The following is a 12,547-nucleotide window of genomic DNA, read 5'->3' as shown; positions in this document are numbered from 1 at the left end:
TTCAATGGTCTGGTGTGAGGCCTTAGAATCTGTATTTTTAAAAGCTCCCCCAAGTGATTCTGATGAATTACTCAGCAGCAGGAATATCTGTCTGGATGTAGTAAAGTTAATATGGAAGAACGCTTAACAAATACCTCTGGTACACAGTGAGACAGGTATTTCTTCAGGAACCAAGCAGACATGAAAATTCCAAGTACAAGGTGTCCCCACCCCAAGGCCATGATCCTTACCCTGTCCACCATGAAATCAATGGCATCAGCCATCATAGGGTCCACTGGGCCAGATGAAAAGTTTCCAAGAACGATTTTTTTGAGCATAAATGACGGCATCAGCCAAAAGCTGTTAAAAAAAAAAAAAACCTGATAATTTAAATTTCCAAGACTACACATAAATGGCAAATATTCATTCAACACTGAAGCTTCGTATTAGCTAGGTACTTGGGACCTAGAGATTTAAAAAAACCTAGTCCCTTCCCTTTAAAGAGCTAGTTTTGAAGCACCTAGTTTTTGTATACATTTTCTCAAGCTCCGAGTTATGGTTTAATATGATCCAACTTTTGGGGATTTGGAATAATTATAAGCAATATTTCAAAAATGCCTTTACAGAGGTAGACATTCTGATGATTCCAAGATTTTATTTTCTATTTGGTCTTATTCCAATGGCTAACCTATTTGCGGTAAACTGTACACTTAACATATCAGCCTTGAGGTTTATATCACCTTTTGATTAAAGATAGATTTCAAAATAGGAAAATCAGAGTTATTATACCTCCTATTGCTACTACTGGGTTCAATTGGGCTAATTCAAGGCAATTCAGTCTTTATGTGTTTCTATATGTGATCTGTCATTAGTATTTACTCCACTAATTACACTGAGAGCCATTATACAGGGTAAACATGAATTTCTCTACCCTATGCTGAAAATGACTTATAAAAGGTGTAGACCAGGGACTTCCCTGGTGGTCCAATGGTTAAGACTCCATGCTTCCAATGCAGGGCACATGGGTTCGATCCCTGGTTGGGGAACTAAGATCCCACAGGCCGCAGCCGAAAAACAAAACAAAACAAAACAAAAAACCACAAAACATGTGCAGACCACCTTCTGATGCATATTCCCAGTGGGCTTCCCTCACAAGGACCAGACAGCCATCTTCCAGTCACCTTCAGTGATCTTTCTAAGTTCTCTACCCCACAGCTCCTTATCTTCTAAAGGTGATGCTGCCTAGGTGTGCTCTGTAGAGGGCGCATCCTCTTGGCTCTGTTTGCCCCTGCAGCCTCTGTGTGGCACACGGTAAGCACTCAGACATTTGATAAAAAGTAGCTGATAGGCAAGAGCACAAACGAAGTGGGGGAAGTCTTGGCTTCTGACAATTAAAACATGAAAAATCATCAAAAATAATCAATGACTTAGTGCATTATCTGGACATGAAGTATCTGTGTCTGATGTATACAAGAAATTGCTGCACGAATGCTGAGTAAACAACTGAGAAAATATCAGGAGAAATATTTTAAAAATCAGAGTGAATGTTGAGTAGATGTGAAAACCATGAAAACAATGTTTACCTAGAACATTATATGAAAACCAATCTGATCACACAGGTAGGTTTAGTTACTAGGTTGCTTTCTGCGGTAGAGCCTAGCCTTGCTAGCAATGAAAGAAATATCATGAAGTCAGCTTTAAGGTACCATTAGACATCTATCAAGTTAATTAAAATGATAAAATCAATAAAGGGATGGCTCAGAGGAAACAGGTACCCCACTAGTTGCCCCACAAAGCATTCCACCATTTCCATCTTTCTAAAAAGCAGACTAACGTTGTAAAAGTGTCAAGATGTGCAGAACATCTGCTGACAGACTAAATGCTCTAATCTCTCCCTTTTGGGGAACATGTCTCAAGAAAATAACTCAGAAAGGGAAGGAACAAAAGTAATTTATACAAAGATTTACAGTAGAACATGATGAAAAATTGGGAGAAGCCAAAGGCCTTAAAAAACTACAACAGGACTGTGTACACAAAATACTAAGTGGAGCAAGCAGAACACAGTATCAGTTACATATGCACTAAACTGTAAAGGCATGTGAACATATAGTAAATAAAGCTAGACAATGATTTAGAGTAGTGGAAACAACTGAATTTAGAACTCTTTCAATTCTTTTCTTTTCCAAAGGTGATTGTTTCTAATTTTAAAAGCCAGGGTGGTTTCAAAAGACACAAGTATAGATGGCCTCTCCCTCCCTAATGCATTGAAAAACCAAAAGCCAACATTTTCAAAATTCCACTGAAAATAAAAAAATGTTGGTTGAATGTTTACATTCTTACCTGTTTGCAGTCCATGTTTGGTTAAAGATAGAAGTGTCACTGAAGGAATTGCAGAGGATGAGAGAATGGACTCTGGGAGATTTGTGAGTGTATTCAGCAAACTTCTGGGCCAAAAAGCCTCCCAAAGAAGCCCCAAAGAGATGAACCTAATTGGAAACAAACACAAGGATCCTAAAAACAATGATCTTGAAGTATCAAAAAAAATTGTTTTAATTATCACCAACCACAGAATACAATGTCATCACCAGTCATTAGACTGAAATATTTACAGCAGTTAGAAGTTTAGAAAATACTGTATTTAAATGCAATGTCTACACCCTGTCAAGAAGAAATACAACTGTGCATATAAATTACACAAGTTAAAAAATATTATTCATAGATTACATTAGAAAATTAAACTACTTTGTCATTTCTGTTTCAGAAAACTATGATTCGGTAATTCCACTCCTAGACACGTACCCAAGAGAACTGAAAACATCTGTCTACACAAAAACTTGTATAAGAATGTTCATAGCAACATTACTCATAATACCTAACCAATGGAAACAAACCAAATGATGAATGGATAAATAAAATGTGTTATATCCATACAATGGGATATTATTTGACAATAAAAAGGAATGAAATAGTGATATAATCTGCAATACTGATGAACCCTGAAAGTGTTATGCTAAGTGAAAAAAGCCAGTCACAAAAGACCACAGATTACATCATTCCATTTACATAAAATATCCAAAATAGGCAAATCCATAGAAACAGGGCTCCAGGGAGGAAGGGTGGGGAGTGACTGCTAAGTATGGGGTTTCTTTTAGGGGTGGAAAAATGTTCAGAAATTGACTGTGGTGATGGTTGTACATACTGTGAATATATTAAAAAACGGTGAATTCTACACTTTAAAAGGGTAAACTGTACAGTATGTGAATTCTATCTCAAAAGAGCTGTTATTAAAAAATAAAAGACAACACCAGACTTAACAATGTATCAATAAATGTTGCATTAAAATCACATGTGAGTAATTAGTTTCAAGGGACTCACTTTATCCAACTGTAAATGGTCTAAAAGTTTTCTGAATCCATCACAGAATTCAAGATGGTCCCAATAAACTGGATACTGCAACTAGAATAATAACAATAAATTTAAAATTTATTTTAAAAACTGCAGAGGTAAAATACAACTCATATATATATGAAAAATTCAGGACTTTCATAATAGCATTTCTCATTTGCTTAATCTCTGCTCCTCATTCAAAATATGTGGAAAATAAGCTCTCATCTTATCCTAAACTTCAAAATTCACATTTTATCTAATAGAACAACTTAAAAAATAAAAATAAAAAAAGCACACTTTAGTGATATTATGTACACAATTTTAAGTCACATCAATTTCCTTTCCAAATAGCTAAGAAACTCTGAGGTTCAAGGATGAACAGAGCAGAACCCATTCAAATGAAGAAATTCTTTTTCCCCTTTAAACCAATTTCGTTCTGAATTATGGCTCAGGAGAACTAGAAATAAAATCTGTTCTAAGGAGAGTTTCCTCTCTTTTTGGTAGCATTTCTTTAAGGCAGTATTCAATAAAATTGTTCCTCTACTTTTAATGACTTAGTCATTCTAACTGATTTCTTGTAGTACTTTTGTTTGTGACCAAAAATTTCAGATGCTTGACCCTAAGTAGCCTATTAATGTTGACAATAATGAAGAAAAAGAAACACAAGTCATTAATTCCTTTCTAGGAGGCTCAGGCTTGTCACCTAAGAGTTCCCCTCTCTTTAATATGTGTAAAACCCATCTTAAAGGCTTGCTGTTTTAAGCACTTAGATTCATTTTGCCATTGACATATCACTGGGATAGATACTGCCATGTAAATTATGGGATAATTTCAGATATGATGTAATATGTTACTTTTACTACTAAAATTCCACTTGTGGATAGGATTCCACTTTTCTGAAGCAGGATGGAGAACAGACTCTCCTAGCTGCAAATTTGAGAATTTGAGTCAGATGACAGCCTAAAAGAAAGGAGATGACATTTTTATGAATCCTTTAATTTAAAAATGTCTGTGCCTTACGGAGTGTAGCAGAGCTGAGGTGTCAAGCACAGCCATTTCACACTAGAAACTCTGGCTTGAAGTACCAGGTGGAAGGCCTCTGCATGCAGGACTCTATGAGCAAGTGAGACTGGAAGCACAAAGGGAAAAAAAAAAACTGGAGACAAGATGGTGGAGAAGGACTTGAGCTCACCTCCTCTTATGAAAACACCAAAATCACAACTAACTGCTGACAAAAAAAACTTGAGCCTACCAAAAAAGATATTCTATACCCAAAGACAAAGAAGCCGTAACGAGACACCTGAGGAACAGAGACCACAAACACAGAAAATTAGACAAAATGAGATGCAGAGAAATATGTTCCAGATGAAAGAACAAGACAAAACCCCAGAAGAACAACTAAGTGAAGTGGAGATAGGCAAGCTACCTGAAAAAGAATTCAGAGTAATGATAGTAAAGATGATCTAAGATCTTGGTAAAAGAATGAGGCACAGATCGAGAAGATGCAAGAAATGTTTAAGAAAGAGCTAGAAGCTTTAAAGAACAAACAAACAGAGATGAACAATACAACTGAAATGAAAAATAGAATAGAAGGAATTGATAGCAGAATAAATGAGATAAAAGAACGAATAAGTGAGTTGTAAGACAGGTTGGTGGAAATCACTGCTGCAGAACAGAATAAAGACAAAAGAATGAAAAGAAATGAGGACAGTCTGAGAGACCTCTGGGACAACATTAAACACACCAACATTCACATTATAGGGGTCCCAGAAGAAGAGGGAGAGAAAGGGCCTGAAAAAATATTTGCAGAGATAATAGCCAAAAACTTCCCTAACATGGGAAAGGAAACACTCAAATCCAGAGAGTTCCATATAGGATAAACCCAAGGAGGAACACACCAAGAAATGTATTAATCAAATTTATAAAAATTAAAGACAAAATATTAAAAGCAACAAATCATATACAAGGACTCCCCATATGGTTATCAGCTGATTTTACAGCAGAAACTCTGCAGACCAGAAGGGAGTCGCACAATATATTTAAAGTGATGCAACCCAGAATACTCTACCCAGCAAGACTCCCACTCAGATTCAACGGAGAAATGAAAAGCTTTATGGACAAGCAAAAGCTAAGAGAATTCAGCACCACCAAATCTGCTTTACAACAAATGCTAAAGGAACTTCTCTAGATGGAAAAGAAAGGCAAGAAAATTACAAACGGGAAAGTTCACCAGTAAAGGCAAACATACAGTAAAGGTAGGAAATCATCCACACACAAATATGATATGAAAACCAGCAATCATGGGACTTCCCTGGTGGTCCAGTGGGTAAGGCTCTGTGCTACCAATGCAGGAGGCCCGGGTTCGATCCTTAGTGGGGGAACTAGATCCCACATGCATGTCACAACTAAGCATGCCACAACTAAGAGTCCACATGCTGCAACTAAGAAGTCTGCATGCCGCAACTAAAAGATCTCACATGCTGCAACAAAGATCCCGTGTGCTGCAACTAAGACCCAGCACAGCCAAAATAAATAAATAAATAAACAAACAGATAGATAGATAACACCAGCAATCGTGAGAAGAGAGTACAAATACAGGATGTTAGAAATGCATTTGAAATTAGGAGACCAGCACTTAAAACAATCTTGTATATATAGACTACTATAACAAAACCTCATGGTAACTGCAAACCAAAAATCTACAATAGATACACACACAAAAAAGCAGCAGCAATCCAAACAAAACACTAAAGATAGTCATCAAATCACAAGAGAAGAGAACAAAAGAGGAAGGGAAGAAAAAAGACCTACAAAAACAAATCCAAAACAATTAACAAAACAGCAATAAGAGCATACATATCGATAATTACCTTAAATGTAAATGGATTAAATGCTCCCACCAAAAGACACAGACTGGCTGAATGGATACAAAAGCAACACCCATATATATGCTGTCTACAAGAGACCCACTTCAGACATAGGGACACATACAGACTGAAAGTGAGGGGATGGAAAAAGGTATTCCATGCAAATGGAAATTAAAAGAAAGCTGGAGTAGCAATTCTCATATCAGACAAAACAGACTTTAAAATAAAGACTGTTACAAGAGACAAAGAAGGACACTGCATAATGATCAAGGGATCAATCCAAGAAAAAGATATAACAATTGTAAATGTATATGCACCCAAGATAGGAGCACCTCAATATATAGGCAAATGCTAACAGCCATAAAAGGAGAAATTAACAGTAACACATTCATAGTAGGGGACTTTAACACCCCACTTACATCAGTGGACAGAACATCCAGACAGAAAATCAAATAAGGAAACACAAGGCTTAAATGACACATTAGAGCAAATGAACTTAATTGATATTTATAGAACATTCCATCTGAAAGCAGAATATACATTCTTCTCAAGTGCATATGTCCCATTCTCCAGGACAGATTACATGCTGGGCCACAAAGCAAGCCTTGGTAAATTTAAGAAAACTAAAATCATATCAAGCATCTTCTCCAACCACAATGCTATGAGATTAGAAATCAACTACAAGAAAAAAAACCTGAAAAACACAAACACATGGAAGCTAAACAATATGTTACTAAACAACCAATGGATTGCTGAAAATATCAAAGAGGAAATCAAAAAATATCTAGAGACAAAAGAAAATGAAAACACGATAATCCAAAACTGATGGGATGCAGCAAAAGCAGTTCTATGAGGGAAGTTCACAGCAATATAATCTGACCTCAGGAATCAAGAAAAATCTCAAACAACCTAACCTTACACCTAAAGCAATTAGAGAATGAAAAACAAACAAAACCCAAAGTTAGTAGAAGGAAAGAAATCATAAAAATCAGAGCAGAAATAAATGAAATAGAGATGAAGAAAACAATAGGAAAGATCAATGAAACTAAAAGCTGGTTCTTTGAAAGGATAAACAAACTTGATAAACCTTTAGCCAGACTCATCAAGAAAAAAAGGGAGAGGGCTCAAATCAATAAAATTAGCAATGAAAAAGAAGTTACAATGGACACCACAGAAATACTAAGGATAATAACACACTACTACAAGCAACTATATGCCAATAAAACGGACAACCTAGAAGAAGTGGACAAATTCTTAGAAAGGTACAATCTTCCAAGACTGAACCAGGAAGAAATAGAAAATAAGAACAGACCTATCACAAGTACTGAAATTGAAACAGTGATTTAAAAACTTCCAACAAATTAAAGATGATACAAATAGAGGGAGAAATATACCATGTTCTTGGATTGGAAGAATCAACATTGTGAAAATGACTCTACTACACAAAGCAATCTGCAGATTCAATGCAATCCCTATCAAACTACCACTGGCATTTTCACAAAACTACAACAAAAAATTTCACAATTTGTATGGAAACACAAAAGACCCCGAATAGCCAAAGCAATCTTGAGAACAAAAAACAGAGCTGGAGGAATCAGGCTCCCTGACTTCAGACTATACTACAAAGCTACAGTAATCAAGACAGTATGGTACTGGCACAAAAACAGAAAGATAGATCAACGGAACAGGATAGAAAGACCAGAGATAAACCCACGCACATATGGTCACCTTATCTTTGATAAAGGAGGCAGGAACGTACAGTGGAAAAAGGACAGCCTCTTCAATAAGGCGTGCTGGGAAAACTGGACAGGTACATGTAAAAGTATGAGATTAGATCACTCCCTAACACCATACACAAAAATAAGCTCAAAAGGGATTAAAGACCTAAATGTAAGGCCAGAAATTATCAAACTCTTAGAGGAAAACATAGGCAGAACACTCTATGACATAAATCACAGCAAGATCCTTTTTGACCCACCTCCTAGAGAAATCGAAATAAAAACAAAAATAAACAAATGGGACCTAATGAAACTTCAAAGATTTGCACAGCAAAGGAAACCATAAAGAAGACCAAAAGACAACCCTCAGAATGGGAGAAAATATTTGCAAATGAAGCAAGTGACAAAGGATTAATTTCCAAAATTTACAAGCAGCTCATGCAGCTCAATAACAAAAAAACAAACAACCCAATCCAACAATGGGCAAAAGACCTAAATAGACATTTCTCCAAAGAAGATATACAGACTGCCAACAAACACATGAAAGAATGCTCAACATCATTAATCATTAGGGAAATGCAAATCAAAACTACAATGAGATATCATCTCACACCAGTCAGAATGGCCATCATCAAAAAATCTAGAAACAATAAATGCTGGAGAGGGTGTGGAGAAAAGGGAACACTTCTGCATTGCTGGTGGGAATGTGAATTGGTACAGCCACTATGGAGAACAGTATGGAGGTTCCTTAAAAAACTAAAAATAGAACTACCATATGACCCAGCAATCCCACTACTGGGCATATACCCTGAGAAAACCATAATTCAAAAAGAGTCATGCGACTTCCGGGAAGATGGCGGAAGAGTAAGACGCGGAGATCACCTTCCTCCCCACAGATACACCAGAAATACATCTACGCGTGGAACAACTCCCACGGAGCACCTACTGAATGCTGGCAGAAGACCTCAGACCTCCCAAAAGGCAAGGAAGCCCCCACGTATGTGGTTAGGGCAAAAGAAAAAAATAAACAGAGACAAAGGGATAGGGACGGGTCCTGCACCAGCGGGAGAGCTGTGAAGGAGGAAAGGTGTCCACACACTGGGAGGCCCCTTCACGGGCGGAGACTTTGGGTGGCGGAGTGGGGGAGCTTGGGAGCCGCGGAGGAGAGCACAGTAACAGGGGTGCAGAGGGCAAAGCGGAGAGATTCCAGCGCAGAGGATCGGAGCGCCGGGAAAGGACTGAGGTTGGTGGCGTGAACACAGCCTGCAGGGAGTTAGTGCACCGCGGCTAGCCAGGAGGGAGTCCGGGGAAAAGTCTGGACCTGCCGAAGAGGCAGGAGACTTTTTCTTCCCTCTTTGTTTCCTGGTGCACGAGGAGAGGGGATTAAGAACGCTGCTTAAGAGAGCTCCAGAGACGGGCGCGAGCCGCGGCTAAAAGTGCGGAGCCCAGAGACAGACATGAGGCGCTAAGGCCGCTGCGCCGCCACCAAGAAGCCTGTGTGCGAATGCAGGTCAGTGTCCACACCCCCTTCTGGGAAGCCTGTGCAGCCCGCCACTGCCAGGGTCCCGGGATCCAGGGACAACTCCCCCGGGAGAACGCATGGCACACCTCAGGCTAGCAACGTCATGCCGGCCTCTGCCGCCGCAGGCCCGCCCCACACTCCGTGACCCTCCCCCCCCCGGCCTGAGTGAGCCAGAGCCTCCGAATCAGCGGCTCCTTTAACCCCGTCCTGTCTGAGCAAAGAACAGACGCCCTCCGGCGACCTACACGCACAGGCGGGGCCAAATCCAAAGCTGAGCCCCTGGGAGCTGTGAGAACAAAGAAGAGAAAGGGAAATCTCTCCCAGCAGCCTCAGAAGCAGCGGATTAAAGCTCCACAATCAACTTGATGTACCCTGCATCTGTGGAATACATGAATAGACAACAAATCATCCCAAATTAAGGAGCCCTGTGGATGAAAGGCTCTTGGTGCTGCAGCCAGGAGTCAGTGCTGAGCCTCTGAGGTGGGAGAGCCAACTTCAGGACACTGGTCCACAAGAGGCCTCCCAGCTGCACATAATATCAAACAGCAAAAATCTCCGAGAGATCTCCATCTCAACGCCAGCACCCAGCTTCACTCAACGACCAGCAAGCTACAGTGCTGGACATCCTATGCCAAACAACTAGCAAGACAGGAACACAACCCCACACATTAGCAGAGAGGCTGCCCAAATCATAAGTCTACAGACACCTCAAAACACACCACCAGACGTGGACCTGCCCACCAGAAAGTCAAGATCCAGCCTCATCCACCAGAACACAGGCACTAGTACCCTCCACCAGGAAGCCTACACAACCCACTGAACCAACCTTAGCCACTGGGGACAGACACCAAAAACAACAGGAACTACGAACCTTCAGCCTGCAAAAAGGAGACCCCAAACACAGTAAGATAAGCAAAATGAAAAGACAGAAAAACACACAGCAGATGAAGGAGCAAGATAAAAACCCACCAGACCTAACAAATGAAGAGGAAATAGGCAGTCTACCTGAAAAAGAATTCAGAATAATGATAGTAAAGATGATCCAAAATCTTGGAAATAGAATAGACAAAATGCAAGAATCAGTTAACAAGGACCTAGAAGAACTAAAGATGAAACAAACAATGATGAACAACACAATAAATGAAATGAAAAATACTCTAGATGGGATCAATAGCAGAATAACTGAGGCAGAAGAACGGATAAGTGACCTGGAAGATAAAATAGTGGAAATAACTACTGCAGAGCAGAATAAAGAAAAAAGAATGAAAAGAACTGAGGACAGTCTCAGAGACGTCTGGGGCAACATTAAACGCACCAACATTCGAATTATAGGGGTTCCAGAAGAAGAAGAGAAAAAGAAAGGGACTGAGAAAATATTTGAAGAGATTATAGTTGAAAACTTCCCTAATATGGGAAAGGAAATAGTTAATCAAGTCCAGGAAGCACAGAGAGTCCCATACAGGATAAATCCAAGGAGAAATACGCCAAGACACATATTAATCAAACTGTCAAAAATTAAATACAAAGAAAACATATTAAAAGCAGCAAGGGAAAAACAAATAACATACAAGGGAATCCCCATAAGGTTAACAGCTGATCTTTCAGCAGAAACTCTGCAAGCCAGAAGGGAGTGGCATGACATATAGAAAGAGTTGAAGGAGAAAAACCTGCAACCAAGATTACTCTACCCAGCAAGAATCTCATTCAGATCTGATGGAGAAATTAAAACCTTTACAGACAAGCAAAAGCTGAGAGAGTTCAGCACCACCAAACCAGCTCTACAACAACTGCTAAAGGAACTTCTCTAGGCAAGAAACACAAAAGAAGGAAAAGACCTACAATAACGAACCCAAAACAATTAAGAAAATGGGAATGGGAACACACATATCGATAATTACCTTAAATGTAAATGGACTAAATGCTCCCACCAAAAGACACAGATTGGCTGAATGGATACAAAAACAAGATGCATATATTTGCTGTCTACAAGAGACCCAGTTCAGACCTAGAGACACATACAGACTGAAAGTAAGGGGATGGAAAAAGGTATTTCATGCAAATGGAAACCAAAAGAAAGCTGGAGTAGCAATTCTCATATCAGACAAAATAGACTTTAAAACAAAGACTATTAGAAGAGACAAAGAAGGACACTACATAATGATCAAGGGATCGATCCAAGAAGAAGATATAACAATTGTAAATATTTATGCACCCAACATAGGAGCTCCTCAATACATAAGGCAAATACTGAGAGCCATAAAAGGGGAAATCGACAGTAACACATTCATAGTAGGGGACTTTAACACCCCACTTTCACCAATGGACAGATCATCCAAAATGAAAATAAATAAGGAAACACAAGCTTTAAATGATACATTAAACGAGATGGAGTTAATTGATATTTATAGGACATTCCATCCCAAAACAACAGAATACACATTTTTCTCAAGTGCTCATGGAACATTCTCCAGAATAGATCATATCTTGGGTCACAAATCAAGCCTTGGTAAATTTAAGAAAATTGAAATTGTATCAAGTATCTTTTCCAACCACAACGCTATGAGACTAGATATCAATTACAGGAAAAGATCTGTAAAAAATACAAACACATGGAGGCTAAACAACACACTACTTAATAACGAAGTGATCACTGAAGAAATCAAAGAGGAAATCAAAAAATACCTAGAAACAAATGACAATGGAGACACAACTCAAAATCTATGGGATGCAGCAAAAGCAGTTCTAAGAGGGAAGTTTATAGCAGTACAATCCTACCTCAAGAAACAGGAAACATCTCGAATAAACAACCTAACCTTGCACCTAAAGCAATTAGAGAAAGAAGAACAAAAAAAACCCCGAAGTTAGCAGAAGGAAAGAAATCATAAAAATCAGATCAGAAATAAATGAAAAAGAAATGACGGAAACGATAGCAAAGATCAATAAAACTAAAAGCTGGTTCTTTGAAAGGATAAACAAAATTGATAAACCATTAGCCAGACTCATCAAGAAAAAAAGGGAGAAGACTCAAATCAATAGAATTAGAAATGAAAAAGGAGAAGTAACAACTGACACTG

General features: G+C 38.7%; 1 protein-coding gene across 3 annotated transcripts in view; it reads right to left on the bottom strand.

Moving 5' to 3' along the window:
• SPG21 (SPG21 abhydrolase domain containing, maspardin) overlaps positions 1–12,547 on the bottom strand; it is an 80,444-nt gene that overhangs the window by 50,807 nt on the left and 17,090 nt on the right. For all 3 annotated transcript variants that reach the window (XM_079912781.1, XM_079912782.1, XM_079912780.1), the window contains exons 4-6: positions 3,355–3,435; positions 2,320–2,465; positions 231–339 (exon numbers count right to left, since the gene is read on the bottom strand). In XM_079912781.1, coding sequence (XP_079768907.1) covers positions 231–339; positions 2,320–2,465; positions 3,355–3,435 — 336 coding nt within the window. The remainder of the gene's footprint in view (positions 1–230; positions 340–2,319; positions 2,466–3,354; positions 3,436–12,547) is intronic.

Source organism: Stenella coeruleoalba, assembly GCF_951394435.1.
Source record: "Stenella coeruleoalba genome assembly, chromosome: 2".
NCBI classification, from domain to species: Eukaryota; Metazoa; Chordata; class Mammalia; order Artiodactyla; family Delphinidae; genus Stenella; species Stenella coeruleoalba.
Note: the sequence above shows the minus strand (reverse complement) of the source record. Positions and strands in the feature narration are given on the sequence as shown.